At 40.8% G+C, this 21345-nt stretch overlaps 1 protein-coding gene across 1 annotated transcript in view; it reads left to right on the forward strand.

Moving 5' to 3' along the window:
* Nucleotides 1-21345, forward strand: part of lama2 (laminin, alpha 2) — a 191723-nt gene that overhangs the window by 53507 nt on the left and 116871 nt on the right. Inside the window, exons 6-14 of the mRNA XM_083934459.1 lie at nucleotides 1021-1200; nucleotides 2999-3088; nucleotides 6446-6563; nucleotides 8596-8774; nucleotides 8864-8963; nucleotides 9395-9452; nucleotides 10469-10571; nucleotides 10766-10906; nucleotides 12885-13049. Of these exons, the coding sequence (XP_083790585.1) occupies nucleotides 1021-1200; nucleotides 2999-3088; nucleotides 6446-6563; nucleotides 8596-8774; nucleotides 8864-8963; nucleotides 9395-9452; nucleotides 10469-10571; nucleotides 10766-10906; nucleotides 12885-13049 (1134 nt within the window). The remainder of the gene's footprint in view (nucleotides 1-1020; nucleotides 1201-2998; nucleotides 3089-6445; nucleotides 6564-8595; nucleotides 8775-8863; nucleotides 8964-9394; nucleotides 9453-10468; nucleotides 10572-10765; nucleotides 10907-12884; nucleotides 13050-21345) is intronic.

Genomic DNA, 21345 nt, shown 5'->3' on the forward strand with positions numbered 1-21345 from the left:
ACATCCCAAGAGGCAGCATCAGTGGTACTTCTTGCAACCTAAACCACTGATTATAACATACAAAACATTCTAGTTTCATCCAGTGTCGGAGTGAAGGGCAGAGGCCGAGTGAGCGCAGGCAGTAAGGCAGGACAACGCATTCTGCAGACTCGGTTGGAAATTAAGCGTACTGTGCATTGTAATGTGTAAAGGAGCTCGAACTTTGTGTGTTGGAAGGTATGCCTTAATTTCCATTATCAAACTTGTTTAACTTTTGTAATTTTATTTGCGTTCAACTAGATTAGTAGCTGTTAAAAGGGGTCAGCCCTAACTGTGTTGATGTTTGATGTGTTTTTTTCTTTGCTTCTGATATTGACGCAGAACTGCTCCACCAGCAATAATAATGAAAAAGAAAAATTCTTAGGTGGGCATGTTGAGGTCTTCTGAACAGTGATTGACTTTCACATTGTAGAAGAAAGCTAAAAACTGTCTTGCGGTAAATTACATTTTTGTTAAAGTCGGTCCACTGTCGGCTGTGTGCATGTGTGCCCGAAGATAAATTGTATGTATCTGCAGTAACAGAGGAATTTGAAATGAATTATCTGTTCTTATGTGTACTCTTTAACTGCTCTGTATCCCTTTAAAGTTTCCAGTGATAGTCACCATCTACTTCTTTTTTACATGTATATGCACTGGTGGCACTATGCTATCAAATCAAGCTGCTCCATACAACTAGTGAAAACAAATAACACCATGGTTGAGACTATTTGTAGCCTAGATTTCAAAGTCTTGACTTTATTTGCCTATGCATGTGTTTTTAAAATTTAGGAAATTAAATAGCACAGATTGTTGCTATACATCCTCCTCCTTCTTCCGATCTGTTTATATTTGTTGTCTCTTTGGCTTTACTGAAAAGGTGATCACGCCCTCCACCATCTGCCACTGTGAGAAACTAAAAGCACTTTTAATGCTTGTCTCAGCAGAACAGTCTCAGTTCAACTCTGCTGTTTCATGTCAGTACTTACCTGTCTCTGTATATAGATCCACACATCTTTGATCAATGGTCGGCCCAGTGCAGAAGACCCCTCCCCGACCCTGCTGAACTTCACCTCTGCCCGCTACATCAGGTTGGTGTTTCAGCGAATCAGAACACTGAACGCCGACCTCATGACTCTGACACTCCGTGACCCGAAAGATGTTGACGCCATCGTGACGAGACGGGTGAGGTTCAAAACCCTTTTTCTTTTGGAATTGATAAATATCTGCCAGGAAAATGACAACTAGGTAAAAAGTTATCTCATAATTCTTTACTTATGGTACCTCAAAGTCAGGACTTCTCTTACTTTATCTCAAAGTAATGTTTGAAGGAATAACAAACAGTAGTCATTCATAAAAGATACCAAGATACTACTAATATTTGCATTTATTACCAAATCTTATTATTACATGTGTTTGATTAACTCATATAATAATCAGATATTTAATCATAAATATGACTCAATGTTACAATATACTTAGTCTTAGCAGTGACTTTGAACCAATAAATGCAGATTAAACTGTATAGCTATCCTTCTTACTTTGTCATATTTTATTATTTATTTTATATACTTCTTGTATGTGTTTTGGTAATGGTCATCAATAGAACTCAGAGAGTTTAATGTTTATTACATTGTTTCTTATTCAAATTCATATTCATTCAGAAGTAACAACACTTCACAATCTGATTGACTGGATTTTTACAGCTAAAACATTGAAATGGACAGGAACTTTATTGTAACCATACAAGTAAAGTGAAATGTGAATAACAGCAGATAATGTAACAATAATCCAAAATTAACCTTGACTAGACACTGTCAGATATAGATTGAATATAAATATTTTTACATTAGTTGCAAAGTTCATTTTTTCCCTATTTGCTGAATTATTGACGTATCAATTAATAATTGTTAATAACATGATGATGCTGAAGAAGAAAAAAGTGGGACAGAGTTTACTTGAGCAAGCGTGTAGAAAAGTATTTCACCTCACTTCACCACAGTATTTGCGAATCACAAAACTAATTTGTGAGTCAAGAAGTGGAGCCCAATGAAGATGGAAAGGTTGGTGATTGTGCAGACTGTGAGCAGCTGTAATTCTGGAGGGAGTGCGGGCTGATCCCCCGCTTTGCGTGTGTCCTTGGACACTGAGCCCCAAATTGCTCCCGATGGTCAGCACCATCAACTTGCATGAGCGCATGCTGCCATCTGTGTGTGTGTAACTGGGTGAATTGTAAAGTGCTAGGGGTAAAAACAAAGTATATATATGCAGCCAGTTACCATTTAAAAGTACTGCTGTTCGACACATCAACAGATCTGGTGTTAGGCACACCATCAAGGATATGTTAGGTCAGGATATCCTTTTTTACGGGTAATTACCACTGAGATATAAGACCACAGTTTTTCCTTTTCTCAGATGAACAGTGTCTGAGGAGTGAAGTTTCCCTTTCACACGTGCAGCACACAACAGGAGCTTCTCCGTGTCTCACTTACTGGAAACACTTACTGCCTCTTGGGTAGAACATGCAGGAGGCAGAACACGACACGGTCACAAAGCTGGTTTGTAATTTGGTCATTAACAGCTGAGTTTCTTGCGGTTCGCTGAATGTAATTTCAATGTCGGCTCTTACTGACAGAACTTCCTTGATCTTGTGTCTCTCTCTGTCTTTGTGTAAGTCACTCCTCCGACACAGTCGGATATTCTTTTTGACACGCCCACTTCTGTGAATTCTTACACATAGGATCAATCACATCAATCGGACATTACATACACTGTAATGGGGAGCCGGCAGGGTAAAATCTCTTTGATGTGCGATCCAACTGATTTAGACATTTGGGTTCTCACATACAGCTCCTACGTAATGTCTAAATAATTTCGGGCGCATGTGTGAAAAGAGTTTAATCTACATTTGCCTTTTAAGCTGCTACAATGCTCATTAACACTGTTGTACTCATTATCAGGTTTTCACTCTCTCTCTTTTCAGTACTATTATTCCATTAAGGACATTTCAGTCGGAGGGATGTGCATCTGTTACGGCCACGCCAAAGCTTGTCCCCTCGACACTGTTACAAAGGTAAAACACTTAACTCTCTGTTTCTCCTAGTCCACTTAATACCACCGGGGTAATGGAGCTCCTCTGTACTGTTGAACAGAAGCAAAGAGCACCCTCAGGCACCAGCATACCGCCATGTATCCAACTTGTGGTGTGTGTGTGTGTGTGTGTGCGTGTGTGTGTGTTTGTGTGTGTGTGTGTGTGTGTGTGTGTGTGTGTGTGTGTGTGTGTGTGTGTGTGTGTGTGTGTGTGTGTGTGTGTGTGTGTGTGTGTGTGTGTGTGTTTTTGTGTGTGTGTGTGTGTGTCTGTCTGCAGGGACACAGGTGACACAGTGAAGTGTTGTCTCTCGTGTCACTTCAAACAGCAGAGTGTTTGATACAAGACACCTGATCTTTCTCTCTCTCGCCCACACACACACACACACACACACACACACACACACACACACACACACACACACACACACACACACACACACACACACACAGTTTGTGCCCTTTACATGTCCTAAGGCAGAACCATGGAGACTAACTCAGATGTGACACTGTTGTCTGGTCCTTCTGTGATGATGTCATTGACAATAAGTGATGTCATTGACGTGTAAATGGCTCCAGTTTCTTCTTTTCTCTCTTCTTTCCATCTCTAAAGGTCGTATGAAAGAGGTATTTTTACTTTACTTTACTCAACAAAGTAAAGAAATCAAATGTCTTTGAGCATGTGTTTATTGGCTGATATACTCTATGTACCTGTATATTAGGGCAGCTTAAATGATCCAATCACATACCAATCAAATTTCGCAAATCATTTCCCAATACATATTACAGTATAACACTTTCAAACTTCCATGCAGTCAGTTTTTTTTCTTATGTTACATAACATTTTAGTATAATGGGTAATTTCAAACATGCTCTTAAAGTAATAATTCATACATGGACATTTTTTCCATTTGATTTAGTGTCAAACGTATGTTTCTTTTTAAAATTGTTGCCTTAAAAAGGTCTGGATTGGTGAACACATACTCAAACATTTGTTTGTCACTTAAACCCACGTATATAAAGTCACTAAACTTTTTGACCCTCAATCTTTCTTTATTTATTTGTTTATTTCAGGCATGTCAGTTAGATCAATCATCATCACACATTATCTTAGTTTAAATCGCGCAATTCACATGTCTGAAAGGGAAAGTGGGAGAAGCAAAAGCTTATTTAGTCCCACAGAATACATTATCTTCATCATACAATTTTTCTTATGAGATTTGACATAACGTGTTTCAACAGCAGGTAGTAATCAGAGCTGTAGTGTAGCTTTAGACAGCCAAACAGACTACGTGTGTGCCTGCAGAAGTGTCCATATTAGTCTGTCATGAGTGAACAACAGCCTCGTCTTGTTGCCACAGGGTCACAAAAGTGGTCCAATGGACAGAGATCATTTCAGTCAATTGATTATTAGCTAGGATAGAATCTCAAGTAAGTTTGTAGTCTTTGCAACTTGGTAGGTGGTAGGAATATGTTCTTGCCATAGAGTCATGGACTAAAATTAGCCAATTCCTGGGACTGTTAAATTGCAAACATATGTACAGTAGTATGGTTTGAGGCTTCAAACGCAAGACCTCAGTGGGTGGATATACGGTAGTATGTGGTCCAGCAGAATAATCATTTTTATTTACAACCGCATATTTTCAAACGCGTTTATACTTGTTAGTATATAATTCCTGTAGTTACATATAATCTATAAGGCCTATATGTAGAGATGTATTCTAGCCCTATGTGCCCACAAAACATTTAGCTCCCTCCCTTTGATACAAGTTCATCCATCCATGCAGTAAAGTCTCGGGCAGACGTTCAGAAAGCAGAAAAGGTGGAGACCTGTGAGAGATGATTTGTTGATGATCGTCTACTGCACATTTGTTCAGATGCATGCTCTGTACAAAAGCAGCCTGAAGCAAGAGCTGTAGCATTGTGTCTCAGATAAAAGGGGCAAATTCACTTGTGCCAACAAATCCAAACTTGGCTCTCACTAAGGTGCTGTGCTGCTCTCCTCTCAGTTAAATCTGGCACCCTCTTCACATCAACCAATTTACAGAAAGTCCCAAATTGAATTACTGAACCTCGAAGTTGGCAAATGTCCTTCTACATTCTGCTTTGACTGTGTTTAGTTTTGAATGTATTTATCTCCTGGGAGAGGAATAGTCAACCCATTTGCTACTGACTGACAATCTGGAAAGAGAACCAAGTTATTTTATGGCTGTTGGCTCTCCTGTGAATACATAGTTGTTTGATAGTTGTTCGATAGGTCATGCATATTGGTAATTACCTGTTTGCAGCTCTCCATTTCCACTGAGTCACCCAATTAAAAATCTCAGTTTGGAATCACAATCAATTTTTCTGTTTTAAAATTAAAACCAACCCAGACTCCTGTTTGTTTCTGACATTAAAACAGATGAAATTCTCCAGAAGTTCTCACCCTATTGCCGTGATAAGTATACTAAGGTACATGGTGTGGTCTGTAGCACCCTGACATCACAAGTTGTGGTTACACATGCAGAGTATTGAATTTACTACAAGATGTTTTTAATAGTCTCAATATGTGAGATATGTCTATATGTCTCAATATGCTTCTATATGACCTACATTAGCAAACACAACCATCAGCACAATTATTGGCTATTTGTGCCTAGTCATTCTTAATGCCTGTCACAGGGTGCGATTTCCCCGTGATTCACGACGTGCAGGTTCACCAGAAATGGAAAGAGAAAAAACAAACGTGAACCTGCTGCCTCGCTGCATGGTCCGTAGGCAGCTGCAGTACCTGGAGCTCACTGCCCGCTCTCTGGGAGCCAACATTGCCCCCACGCTGCTGGAGCCCCAAGGCTTCTGGTTTGGCCCGCTGAAGGGAAGGAAGGCACGGGAGGACCAGAACCATGACTTAGTGGGCTACTGTATGCAATGCTACTGTAATGGAAACATTGGGGCCGCAAGAATCAACACCAAATGAAAGTTCACTGTAATGAAATGAAAGTCACTTTAAATTATATCAGAAAGTATTTCGCAAAGTTAAAGAGAGCTGGTTGATGACATAAAATTTGCAGAGCATCACTTCAATTGTATGCAGGAATTATGTAAATTAATGTCAAGCCAAGGCCCAACACTTTGAGATTACGATATTTTGCAGTTTTGCGACAGATTGCGGGCACACTAGAATTCAAATTTGAAGATGACTCAGATTATTAACATGTTTAGCTTTCTCATTAAAATCAGCTTCCAGCCAGCAGACGTTAATTTAACACAGTTGCTCATGTCTGTTTAATTGTTTAATTGACAGCCTCCTTTTTTCTTCTTCATGTATTTGTGTGTGAATCTGTGTGTGGCGTGTGTGTAGAAGTTTAGCTGTGAATGTGAACACAACACATGCGGGGAGAGCTGTGATCGTTGTTGCCCTGGTTACCACCAGCAGCCCTGGATGGCGGGAACCTTCCTCACTCGACATGTCTGCGAGAGTAAGAAAAAACACAACACGACGACAAATTACACACAACCTACCGAAACCAACAGTCACTTTTTAAACTTTCCCTTCTTGTAATTTGTTCTTCCAGAGTTCTTATGGTACTCTAGACGCCCTGTTTATTGTAACTTAGAAAATGTACGCACACACCACATGTTAGTTGATAATATGCCTGCATCACTGCTACAGTTTATATGAACACAGGCTTTACAGAGTTGAACTGTTAAGGAGCTCACTGAAATGTGTATTCTTGCCAGACGATCATGATCAGTCTTCGATATGGGGCTGTATAAAGCCATCAAAAGTCACCTTTGCATCCATTAACCTTCATCTACTATGTAGCAGCAGAGCGATGAGGATAGAGGCTTCCACCTGTCATCATAAAACTAAGGTTACAACATGTAATCTTCATTTTATTTCACACAGGCTACACCTTCTATCAGGCTCTGTAGTATTTGTGGCCTGATAACGGCTTATTCTGCCTTGACACTGACACAATAAGACTGAGGGGATAAGACATCAAAGGTCCTGACTGGCACGATAGTAAAGTAAAGGAACCAACCATGACAGATTCAGCCCATTCAGGACTAGAGCGTCTCAGCACTGAATAACTCCTCCAGTCCTTACAGAGGTTGAAGTTGTTAATGCACCAGCCTGGTTCAGAATGATTGTAAAAAGTGATCTAATACAGGGGATAGCAACTCCTATGTGAAGTTAGTCATCTTGATGGGAACTTATTAGGGCTACCCCCTGAAAGTTGAGGAGTCAAATCATTCGTCGAGCCATGTTTTGTCTGTCAGTGTGCATTACATTATATTTTTATATTCTAGGAGGGCCAGCGCACTGAACAGTGTTGCCCACACGTGGTCTATAGATATCGATGGGGATGACACTGCAAAAAAAGTCACACCCACAATGCATGGCTCCTTGTTTAAAGTGGCTGTCATCACTGAAAACCCTGGACGCAGTGAGGACAGTCTGCCTCGGTTGACAGCCTCCCTCCTTGCAGGATGTGAGGGTGCAGTGAGCATCAAGTGAACAGCCCTGGAAAGCAGAGAGGTCTAGGCGAATTGGGGGCTTTAAAGCTCAAGGCTGCAAGCTTCACCCCGGGCCTGTCCAAGTTGATCTAGAGTCGGTCGGGGCCACACTGCCACAGTAGAAATACAGCTGTCCTGAATCGCTTTACCCAGGGCAAACTGCCACCAGAAGTTTCAAAATATGTGGCGGGTCACATTTGATTATGTTAATGTGGTACAAATCATCACTGAAACTCATGCCAATGGATTTTCAGATCGCTTCTTAACATTATATGTATATAAAAATGAAAACAGGAATGAATTTGGGTAAAACCCTAGAACTTAGTGTCCAAAAGGGGGCCTAGTGCAACATAAGGAGGAAGCCCAGCAGCACTGCACAGTTTTACAGGTCAGCACTGCCAGGTCTGCAGCAGACCTGGAGAACGGCCCTGAAATGTTTTGGAGATAAAAGTGGCATTTCCACAGATTTTCACCACTGTTATTTCACCAAAGAAAACTGTGAACCCTGTCAACATACTGTAGCCTCATAGTGCTATAAGCCTTATTAAATAAAATTAATGGATCTACTACTCAAACTAGCCATCCTGGATCAGATCCCTGTCATCCTTGTTCTGTAAACCTTATAAATCAAGTCCACAGTCACAACGCAGAACAACACTTTGCTTTTATTTGTGAATTTAAATGCTAAGCTCAGGGAGTAGAAAACAGGGCTAATGCTAGGCTCCCTACTCACAAGCACACTGTGAAAAATGGTGAGGACAAGCAAAACCCACATTACCTCTCTGGACTGTGGAGATAACACACTGTTCATGGTCAGTGTGCGAGCCTCAGGGTACTGTCTTTAAAACAGGGTTTGATGTTTTTGTAAAAATCTGCAGTATGTAGAAGAAGTAAATGGATTGAATTTTATTTGGGTAGAGAAGGCAGGGGGCAGGACTCAAACAATACAATACTACAGCAACAACTTTTTTTGTGTGTCTGTGTTTTCAGAGTGTAACTGCCATGGTAAAGCAGAGGAGTGCTATTTTAATCAGACAGCAGCAGACCTGTCACTCAGCCTGAACATTCAAGGTCAAAACAGAGGGGGAGGAGTCTGCATTGGTTGCCGTGACAACACAGCTGGAATCAACTGTCAGACATGCGTTGCTGGATTCTACAGACCCACTGCGGTACGTCACATATGCATGCACCGGTGCCTAATTGGAAATCCGTTATGATTAAGTGACTTTTGTCGTGATTGTTTTCTTAATCGGGCCAGGTGAGCGCTGAGGAGGACAGCCCCTGCATTCCCTGCTCATGTGACTCACGTGGTTCTATCAGCCAATCATGCGTCGCAGATTCAAGCCAGGCTACACCCTGTATGCAAATATACTTTTTAATCTTTCTTTATGTGTACCAGTCTTATTGTTGTATTATATAGGTTGTACTGTATGTTGGAAATAGTAGACACACATACGAAGGTTTTCAGTGAAAACAAACACACATTTTAATGAATTTCCAACATTTCTTCCAATCAGTCCAGCTTTATTTCCTGTGGGGCTGGGGTTAGTCCAGTTCAGCTGTGTGCGCAGAAGCTTCTGTTATTGAAAACTGTCTTTGTCAGAACAGAACAACTATTTATATTAGAGATAGATTTACTCCTCCTTTGTAGTTTCACTGTTTTTATGTCTCCAAAGAGGAGCTATTTTAGGTGCAGCCACTTCAAAGAGATACCCATTCTGTTTCATTTCCACCATTGTTTTTTTCAAGAGAAAATGTTCATGTGTCTTTGTGTGTGTTTGATTGACAGTTCAGCCAGCAGGGTCATGCTGGTGTAAGGAGGGTTTTGGGGGTCTGCGATGTGACAGGTGAGAGACACATACGCACACGTACACACACACACACACACACACACACACATAGAAAAAGACACAGACACCCTGTGACAGGTGAGCAGAACCTTTCAGCTGTTGTCTCTTCCAATTAGTGTTTGGAAATTGCCAAAAAGTTTACATTAAGATCTTTGATAATATTCATTATCACACACACACACACACACACACACACACACACACACACACACACACACACACACACACACACACACACACACACACACAAAAAATACTTGGTTTTTACCTGACGCGATGTAAAGACCTCATGGTATAAATGCCAATTTGATTGCTTGGCTATATTATTTGATAACATTTTTTACATACTTTAATCTCTAACGGACCTGAACACAGCCTAATATCATTAAGGGAAGGTTGTTTATTTCCAAACTTGAGGTTAAAATCACAACCTGTGAAGCAAAAGACAAACAACAATAAGCTGTAAAGCTGTAAATCTGTCAATAAGGTGCTTCATCTTGAGTAGTTAATCACTCGTTGTATTATTTTGATCTTTTATTACTATACTTGCTTGTTTGTATTATCTTCTTTCCCCACTGCAACGACTCAACTTCCCTGTGGGCCTCATTCATTAATCTTATCTAATCTAAAAGCTGATACAACGTTTCCCCAAAACATTTTAATGACCTGCCCTTAGATCAGGCCAGCCGCATAAGCATTGTCTTAAAAAACACTTCTTAAAATTCCCTTTAATAAACCTTTGCTTCAACTCACTTCCTCTTTTAATTAGGGGGTTGCTTCTTTTATACTAAACTTACAGTATACATTTCCTCTGAGAATGTACATACATGATTGTCTCCTGTGGTGCAAGGTCAGCTGTTTGCCTCTCAGTGTGTGACTCAGAGACGGTTTGACCAAGCTAGAGGCAGCAATTGTTAGAACGTTTAATTCTGTGACCTTCTGGTGATAGAAAAGCCTCTATAATGCCCATCACCCTTGTCTTTATTATTGTTATTAAAATAATTTGTCTCCAGGTGTGCTGTCGGCTATATGGGCTACCCGTCCTGCCAGCGCTGTAACTGCACTGTGGAAGGAAGCGTCAATGATGACCCATGTACAACACCCTGCGTGTGCAAGGTGCACACACTCACACACGCGCACAAATAATGACAAGTACTCCGCGCTAACCTTTCTAGCCCTGTCATCATTATCTTCACCACATTAACACTGCAACAACATGCTTTGTGCTCATACTGTCATTCTGAGGGCAGCTCATAAACTTCTGCTGCATCTTTCTTCTCTCACTCTCTTACTGTCTTTCTCACCTGCAGGAAAATGTGGAGGGAGAAAACTGCGACCGCTGTAAACTGGGATTCTATAACCTCCAAGGCGACAATCGACGTGGCTGCGAAAAGTGCTCCTGTATGGGCGTGTCCAGTCAGTGCTCTGCCTCCACATGGACCTATCACAATGTAGGCAATGTTAAACATGCACACTTCTTCACTGTCAGCCAATCAGGACTCCTCTTTATCTGAGTTTAACGTATTTACATTGTCGTAAAGTTTTTAGGTCAATCAAAAATACATGATACAAATAGATTATGCAAACATAACATTCATATAAGCAGATTTGCTCATTCTGTGCTTTTTTTTTTAGTTAGTTTTAGTTATTCCTCTTTTTAATCAACCAATCAGAGCTGAGGATTCTCTGACGGAGTTTAGCAGTAGGATGAGAAAATTGGTCTGGCCGGTCTGCTGGTGGGTGGGGCTTGGTTTTGGCTCGTCTTGGTCACAAACTCATTTTACAGCTACACAGTATACTAAAATACGTTTCTGAACACTTTATGCGAGAAATAGGCAATGCAGTAACAGAATATTGATTGATATTTGATTAGCGCTGCCTAGTTTTACAGTTTGATCAGAGTTCAGAGCAGCCATTGACACTGCGTCAAAGACTTCTCTTCTCTGAGTGGTTGTTTGTTGTCGGATGTGGTGGGATGGCAGACCATTTAGCAGATGCCATAAGGAGCTCACAGAGACGGCTCTGAGAGCAGACAGCAACTGAAGGTGGAGGTAGACATACATTACTTTTTAATATTTTTTATTTATTTACTTTTTTTCTGTCAGGATATATCGACAGCTTCAGCAGGTATGAAAAAAAAAGTATTTTTCATAGAAAGTTACCGACTTAAAACAGAGGCATTTACAAAAAACAGAGACATTTACAAGCAGAAAATGAACTTATTGTTCTCTTTGTGTCCACTGTTTGAGATTGAAAGTTCATTTTGGACCTTGGAGTTTTAGTCAGTATTCACCTGATTTCTATTTGTGGACAATATCAAACACAAAACTTCCTCAGAAATTTCATGAAACTTAGTTAACCGGGCAGAATGCACATTTAATTGCATGTACTTATTTACCTAAAGCAGTTTCTACAATGACAGGAAAACTGCTGTTCCACACTGGTGCACCAGATTGATACATACCCTTCAGGTGCAGAACATCTGACACACGGTGCAAAATGATAAATTAATCTAGCACATCGGTTAATAATAATTTAATAAAATTGAGTCATATGTTGCTCCAATGTGCGTTAGTGAGTAGCAGTAGGGCATTAGGTTGACAAGTAAAGACAAATCTTTACCAAATACACATTGAGGAGAGTGGATGGAGAATAGGTGAGAGAAAAGGAGAAGAAGAGAGGAGTGGAAAGACAAAGAGTGGAGACAAGACAAGAGGCAAGAAGGAGGAGAGAGGTGAAAAGAGGAAAACAGTTTTTGACTGACAGGCGAGGTGGGAGAGGAGGGGAGAGGAAACACTGACAGGATGACAGCTCTGATTTAGACACCGATAGTGTGTGTGTGTGTGTGTGTGTGTGTGTGCGTGTGTGTGTGTGTGTGTGTTCAAAAGGGGAAGCCAAGGTCAGGTTAATTGCAACGACAGATGTGTGTCTGGCTGTCTCTCTTTCTCACACACACACACAGACACACACAGACACACACACACACACACGCACGCACGCACGCACGCACGCACGCACACACACACACACACACACACACACACACACACACACACACACACACACATAATCCATCAGGAGTTTAAAAAAAACTCTTTCAAGGTGCCAGTTGCAAGACTCCCTGGATGAAATGTGACATGTACAAAACCTTTGAACATAATTTGAGTTTTACATTCTTGTTGATGCAACTTCTCATTTCGATCAGGTGGGACCTTAAAATATCCTAATCGTGTTATTTTAATGCAAATGGTGTACTTGCACTGCCTTAACAAAATACTGTTATATTTTTTGATCAGTTTAGTTTTACTTGTTGAGCTTGAAAAATAAGTGTTTACGGAAACAAATCACAAATTTAGTCTTCTTCTCCTTCTCATGTCAATATAAGAACAAAAATGGTTTATCTTCTTCTTCCTGAATCTTGATTTGTAGGAGACCACTCTGACAGGCTGGCATCTGCTTGGAGATACAGGAGGAAGAGTGTGGTCCGTTCACAGACAGACACCTCCATATCTCAGCGTCCGGCACTCAGACGTTGTGAATGATCTTGGCGCCTCCTACTACTGGAACGCACCTGGACTATACCTGGGAAACAAGGCAAGATGCAGACAGACACTCGTATACATAAACGCACACAGTTCATACACTCAGCAATCAAAATAACAAAGAGATTTTCTCTGAATCAGAAAGCGTAATTGCTTTGCCACAGGCGTCTGTCCTTCTTCACTTCACTTTCAGTGGGAATTTAGTGTTTGTACTGTACTCGACAGCTCCCATCATTTCGTTTTGACTGGCCTAATTTTACTTTCACTGAGTTTTCCTGTGTATATTTTCCTGCACAGTTAAGACCCACACCAACAACTAGGGGATATGAGGAAACAAAGCAAATAATTTTTAACTCTCAGTTAATTACACCTATGATTATATCTGTACTTGGTAAAGTATGAAGGGTATTTTACAGTATTAGTTATTCGGTACAAAAAAGCAAAAAATAATTAAGTCAAAATAAGGTTTTGGTGGCTAGCAGATGTTGTCATTGCATTGTAAATGGAATTGAATGCAGGATGAACAGATAAACTAATATAATACAGCGCCCAGCATATACAAAAAAAAACACCTTTTAACAACAATTATCTTCTTAAACACAATTTAATGTTTCCAGAGACTTTGTGCTGGACTGTATTAGACTGGATAGATGTTGCTGTTGTTGCTTCCATTCCCTGTTAATGTGCTTATTCAAAACACTGTCATGATTTGAACGTTCTATATCAGGTGTAAACAATTTTTAAAAAAAAAGAATAAGGTGCCTTATTATTCTGAAGTTAAGTCAGACCGGTTAAAGTCACAATAGTAAATCAGTTGTGCAGTTCTCTTCTATGTCATTCCAACCTGAATGAACCTGAATTAAGTATGATATACCTAAAGTATGATCTGACTGTTCCAAGCACTGCACTGCTCACTGACTGTTCCCCAGCTCAACATTTACCGTTCCTACCATCTTACAGTCTAATAACCACGGTGACAGGCAGATAAGACAAAGCCAACATCAGGCTACATCATTAGGACAGGCTTGAATATATAAAGAAATCCAGTTCATGATCTAAAAGTGTATCTGCTTGATGTAAATCGGGTGAAATAATAACCTGCTGGGATGTTCACCTCCCTTCCAGCCTCCTTTCGCTCCTGCTAATGTGGACTGTTTGTGGTTTTCTGTGGCCACGATTAGACTTTATCACTCCAGCTGGAAAATAGCTGCAGTCCATGTTTCTTAAGTCGAGTTGTTGCCCTACTACAACAGACTGACTGTGATGTTTGTCTGGGTGTCATGGCTTAGAGGAATATACCACAGAATTTCATTACTTTGCACCCTGCAGGCCTAGCTTGTCATCTCACTTCTTTGTCTGATCCTCTATCCCTCCCTCCCTCTAACCATCCCTCCATCCCTGCTTCTTTTCATTGGTCTGCTTCTCTAACTCTCACTCCGTCTCTCCAGGACTCCCATTTTTCACCACCCTGTTCCTAAATCATCTCTCTCTACTTCCCCCAAGCTTTCTTCTCCCTCTCTTTCCATGTCTCTCTCGCTCGCTTTATGTCTCTCAGGGTAAACAGTGTTTCGCCTGTTGAACTCGATAATCAACTGTTTTTCTGTTAGCACACACACACACACACACACAAACACACGCTAACACAGGCGCACACACAAACAGAAACACGTCTTTTTATTCAAACACATACTCGCACACGCAAACAGTTTCACACACACACACATGCACACACACACACACACACACGCACGCACACACACACACACACTCACACACACACTCCCAGGCCTATATAAGTCAGATAATGATGTGTTTTGGAGGCATTAGGGACAGCAGAGCAGAACCGAATGCCTCCAAACATGGGAAACAAACAAATTACTACTGTGTGTGTGTGTGTGTGTGTGTGTGTGTGTGTGTGTGTGTGTGTGTGTGTGTGTGTGTGTGTGTGTGTGTGTGTGTGTGTGTGTGTGTGTGTGTGTGTGTGTGTGTTTGTCTGTGTGTGTGGGGGTGTATGTGTGTGTTGCTAGGAGCAGTGTGCAAGTACTGTATGAAAAAGCGATTCTTTGCTTCAATCTCTGATCGTGTTACAGAGATGGATGCTATGTGACTTGACTATGCAACTTCATACACACACACACACACACACGCACACGCACACACACACACACACACACACACACACACACACACACACACACACACACACACACACACACACACACACACACACACACACACACACACACACACACAGTGGTCTGTCATGTTAGTTGGTATCATTGGAAGTGACAGGCTGTGTTGGTAATGATAAGCTAGCAGTGGCTAAATAAGATTATAAATGTGTGTGATAACATTCTTAAATCTCATGCATGACCTCCTGTGTCATTAATTCCAGAGATGCTCATTGGCCCATTGGTGCGCTTTGTGGATGCTCATTGGTCTAGAAGCATGTTCCTCTGTTGCTCGTTGGGTATTTTATCGCTTGTGTAGGTCCAGGGACTGCTCTTTCACAAGGATAGCCATTACTATCATTAAAGCATTTCTGCAATGTTTCCGGTTTATTTGACAGTGCAGATAAAATATGAAGTCACAATGTTGGAAGTCTAGTCTTATTTTAATGAGACACCGCATAAAAAAGAGCTGTAAAGGGGATATTGTGTCTGTCATTTATGTTATCAGCCTGCAGAGTTACAGATTTTGAGCTGTAGACTCGCTTTTCAATGAAGGTAGAGTCAGTTCATTCAAAGGAAAGCGTAAGCACATCCTCTGGACAATATAACCAACATGCACAAATAATTTTCATTATTGGTAACACAACAGTACTCTAAGGAGTTACTTATCTCTGTTATGTAACTACTTACTTTTTAAATGCAGTCATCCTGTGATGTAACCAGATAATTTTACATTACCCAACACTGCACAAGACCTGTACATACGATGCAGATGTTGGAGTTATGTGGCAGTTAGGTGTTCAGTACCTTGCTTGGTCCGTGCAGGACTTGAACTGACCACCCTCTGCTTTCCAGGTCCAAGTCCCAACAGACGATTTTATTGTTTCAAGTTTCATATGGGGTTATTAGTGTCTCTGTCCAAATGAAAAAAAACAAAAAATTCTGTGTTTTGGGGAAATTTTCGAGCAGTAAATTGGTCAGAAGTAAAGATGTTACATATCCAAAGGAAATATCAGCTATCAGTGACTTCTAAGTAGTCAAATCCTAACCGCCTTGTATCCATCATGTACCCAGATTTACTAACAGATCTGCAGTCAGATAAAAGGCTCAAAACAAGAAATGCTCATGGTTTCGATAGACATAGATGGAGAGAGAGAGAGAGAAAGAGAGAGAGAAAGAGAGAGAGAGAGAGAGAGAGAGAGACAGAGAGAGAGAGAGTGAGTACTGGGAGGTTGAAGCAGGGAGATAAAGCGGATGATGGATGAAGATGGATAGAGGTGACACATCCTTTGCCGACAGCTGATGAAAGAAAGCTCAACATTTGTTGGGACTTGACAGACACACAAACACAAAGCTCAGCTTGTGGTACATTTCATCCGAACTCCTTCTATAACACGGCCTCAACTTTCTCCAACCATTTTTCATGTCTGTCTTGCCCTCTGTATTGTCCTGTGAGGAAGGATTTTTACAAAATAATAATCTGTTAAGAGGGAAACCTACTACAGGTGCAAACCTGAGGCAGAAAAGAATGTAGAAAAATGCTCCGGTTTCACCGTGGTCATACAAGATGACACCTCATAGCTGTGATGAATGAAATCTGTCTCAAAAGTGTTTGTGAAATATCTATGCTCACAGTTTTATTTTACTAAGCACCTAAGCTGTGACCGTGTGACTGTTTTTTTCACTTACATGGCTGAAAAGGGGCCTTTACATCAATCACAGTGGATTTGTTCCAGTCTTCATCAACCAAATAATTTTGTGTCACACGCATTTGTTTTCCTGGAAAGTGTGCAATAAGCTCCATACAGGATCATGGCTTAGAAAAAATAATCATTTGTTTGTTTTTTCCAGTAATACAACATAAATGATAATTGCAATCCTGATTCACTGATGTTTCCATTCTAAAAACATAATGTTAAACAAAATGTAGTGCATGTGTCTTGAAATTAGAATTAAGACTATATTTCTTATCAACAAAGTTACTTTCTGTTGCGTTTTCTTCAGTGCAATAAAACGCATTGGAGTTATCTGTCAAGATGCGTGAAGTTATCAATCAATAGCACGGTGTTTGTATAAATGATAATTGCAATCCTGATTCACTGATGTTTGTACCATAAAGCTTTCAATACACTTTGAAGTAATCAATCTAATGTCCTGACAAATCCAACCTGGTTAAGGGAGTGAGTGGAGGCTGATAGAGGCTGGTGGTGTTTATAATCGCACAGTTAGCATTACTTACAGTTGATGCTACCATACCACATAAGTCTGATCCCAGCCTCAGAGGTAGATCTGCACGGACTGTATTGAATATTGGATGTCATTTTGCCATTGTTACTTCAAATCTGATACACAACAGGCTTCTGCAGTTGACTTTCAAGAGTCAGTGAGCCGTGGTAGTGCAGAACCATAATTGATTGTCTCTCTCTGAGTCTAAGAGACTGGAAGCAAATGAGTGAGCTGTTGTTAGTCATCTTCCTGGATGAGATGTGCAAACAGAATTACAGTCCTGCTAAGGGATCATTATCGCGTCACGGTCCTACTTCTTCTTCGAAGTATGCATATGTGTCTCTGAGCCTAATCAAAAACATCAGCAGTCCTCCTCCCCTTGCAAACCCCCATCCCTTTAAAAGACCGCATCAGGCCTGTAACCCCAAACCTTGATCTGAGGGCAAACCCCATGCAGAGCACCTCAAACGACCAACTGACGACTGATCCACCCTATTCCTGATCTGCTAGCACCCACTCAGGGTCCTTACACTCTGACTGACCCCCGACCAAATACACTGCAAACAACAACAGAGGACCCCTTGGCCCTGGGTTGTTCTAGAGCAGGGTTATTCAATTCATTTGGAATTGGGGCTGGTTGACGAAAATGATTCAAAAGGAGGGGCTGGATATATGAGCATCACATTAATGGAAATTATAAAACAAAACAGCGACACAGGAGTGCATATATTATCTTTATTTTATCAATGTAAATAGTAGTGACAGGCCAACTCAAAGTGCAACAACCTTGTCAAAAAACAATCCTTGTTAAATTAGAATACCAGTCAACCAGAGGTTTTCACTCAATTATTGTACTTAAGTACACGTTTGAGGCTCCTGTCCTTTACTTGATTATTTTCTTTTCATGCTACTTTAAACTTTGACTCCAATACAAATCAGTGGGAAATATTGATACTACTTTTTACTCCACTACATTTATCTGATTACTTCAGTTTCTAGTTACTTTACCAGGCTTACAAGCACATGTGAAAAGTTAGTTTATTCATTAAAAACTTGAAAAAATGAACGTAACGTAAATGCAGAGTATTTTTTACACTTCAGTGGAAAAGTGGTGTTGAAGTTAGCATGATTTTTATTAAAATGCCTTATCAACTTATCATCTTTACACACCTATATATACACTGGTTGCAGAGTAAACACCGGCTTCACACTGGCAATTATAAACTAATGCTTCTGTCCATTCACTGGTGAATTGACGCTATTCTGTTTCAACCTGTGGTGGTTGGTGATTTAACCAGTCTGAAATGATTACAACAACAACAGAGCGGAGCTTGGCGAGCTTCTGCAAAGAGGATTCAGAAATCCACATAGGAGCGTGCAGAGCGTTGTGGCCAACTAGTGTGAGCAACTAGTCTCCCAGGGCACTGGCATGTGACGCACTGAGATAGATAGGGGAGAGGACAGCGGTCATTAATTACTTTTTCACATAGGCTTCTACTCAAAGGGCCAGGAAATATTCCCTCGCGGGCCGGATCCGGCCCAGGGGCAGCCAATTGAATAGCCCCGTTCTAGAGGCATGGAGAAGCAAGTACCTTTAACATGGCAGTAGGACCACCCCACAGCTGCCAAGACACTCTCACAGTCCAGGGAAACTGAAGAGGAATACTAAATTAACTTACAACCAACCACCAGAAAACCACTAAAAAAAACACTCCAGAGCTTTACTTGGTTTAAAAAAGTCAGGGCCTCATTTCCCCAATACATTGTACGGTTGAGATAATCCGTTTTACACACCCTCTGAACCTCAAGAGATCATTCTCAAATAATTATACTTTAAAGATGTAATCTGTAAGATTTTCATCTAGTTAATTGTCTGTTAAGTTCCTATCCATCAAAGAGGGAGCTAAAACAATGGTGATTGATCATATGATCCACTAATTAAAGCACTTCTACTTGCCTTTTTGCCTAGAATTCCTGTAACCGTGTCTGTGGCAACATTCCCTCTCTAAATGTAAATACGCCGCCATGCTAGTGACCCTGCTGACAGTGGCTGGTCTGCTAGGTTCAGCTCCTCACTGCCGGTTATGCTGCGTTCACTTGTAATGGGAAATATAGAACTTCCAACTTCTGAGTCAGGCTCAAAGTAAGGGCAGAAAGGTTATAGGAACATGTGTATGTATGGATTGGTAACATATAGGGGACGGATCTAAAGTAGAGAGGTGAATGTGTTTCAATAAAGTTTACAAATGAGCAAAAAAAAAAATACACACATAGTGTTGATAAAAAAAATGGAGGGCTCTGAAAGAAGAGGCTCGCCTCAAACAAAGAATCTCAATTCTTATGGATTATGCCTTAAAGACACTTAAAAATGACCGTAGATCAACTAGTGCCTTCTACTTACTTGTAGGAGGCTATAAGCTTCTTCAAAAACCTGCAGAAGGGACCCCTTTTATCGTGAACCATGATGTTCTTTAAGTGATGTTTGAAGTACAATGAGTGAAAAAGTTTACATGGATAGATGGATGCCATGGGTAGCAAACAAATCCATGGACACAGTGTCCCTCTACACCGGGGGAAGGTCTGAATGCACAATTTGCCATCTCCCACCAACAGACATGAGGCAGCACAACGGAAAAAGCTATTCTGCACAGAGACTCTCCTGGAATAAATAGAGCCAAACAAGACAGTGTTTGGAACATACCCCAGCTCTAATAGTGACTGGATTTTTATTTTTCCTTTTTATTTTAAGAAGGACTTTTTTTCAACATATATCACTCACACATACAGAAGATCCGTTTAGTTGTATCTCGTTAAGTATTTCACTTTCTATTGGTCCATCTGGAGCCAATTGGACCCTACTGCTAGGAACAACACTATGTGTGTGTGTGTGTGCGTGTGTGTGTGTGTGTGTGTGTGTGTGTGTGTGTGTGTGTGTGTGTGTGTGTGTGTGTGTGTGTGCGTGTGTGTGTGTGTGTGCGTGTGTGTGTGTGTGTGTGTGTGTGTGCGTGTGTGTGTGTATGTGTGTGTGTGTGCGTGTGTGTGTGTGTGTGTGTGCGTGTGTGTGTGTGTGTGAGTGTGTGTGTGTGTGTGTGTGTGTGTGTATGTGTGTGTGTGTGTGTATGTGTGAGACCGGTAGATAAACAGAGTGAAAGCTGCTGATACCAATTGCACAACCAAAGGCGACCCAGATGTTTGTGTTTGTGTGTGTGTGTGTGTGTGTCAATTTAGGGGAGTTTGTTTTCTGAAGCTTTTGTGACAATCTGGTTTTCATTTCCTGAAGGATGATTTCCTTTGTCCCCCTCTCTCTCTGCCCAATCTCCTGAAGAGACCGTCAGTTGCTTTTGTACTGTAGAATTGACAGCAAACAGGCCCACAAATGCAGATTGCCAAACACATTTCTGTGAAGAATGTTGCATGTGGTAAGAACAGAAGAAAATTGCATACTAATGGCTTTAAGTAATATCATTACCACCTGCAATCATTTGTTTCTGTTTAGCTATATATATATTTACTTTTCTTTTACACCTAAAACAATCAGCACAACAATCTTATCGCAAAGTCTTTGAGATTAAACTTTTAAGCCACCATGGACGAGGAGTCCTTAAAGGCCCCATATTGTTAAAAATGTGATTTCAGTGACTGTTTTTAAAATTTTAAAGCAGGTTGTATAAACGCTGTCAAAATTACAAAATGCTCAATTCACAGAGAAATGCACACAGCCTGTATGCAGAAACTGTGCCTTTAAACAAGCTGTCAGGACTTCTGTACAGTTATGATGTCAGAATATACTACACTGTATATAGATAGAAAGTGCCGCTACAGTCATTTCCCAGCTGCAATGCTGTACAGAGACAGCGAGACCGCAGATGTGGAAGACTGACCAATCAGAGCAGACTGGACTTTTTTACAAAGGGGGGATTAAAGAGACAGGAGCGTTTCAGACAGAGGGGG

Source organism: Echiichthys vipera, assembly GCF_963691815.1.
Source record: "Echiichthys vipera genome assembly, chromosome: 19".
Lineage (NCBI taxonomy): Eukaryota > Metazoa > Chordata > Actinopteri > Perciformes > Trachinidae > Echiichthys > Echiichthys vipera.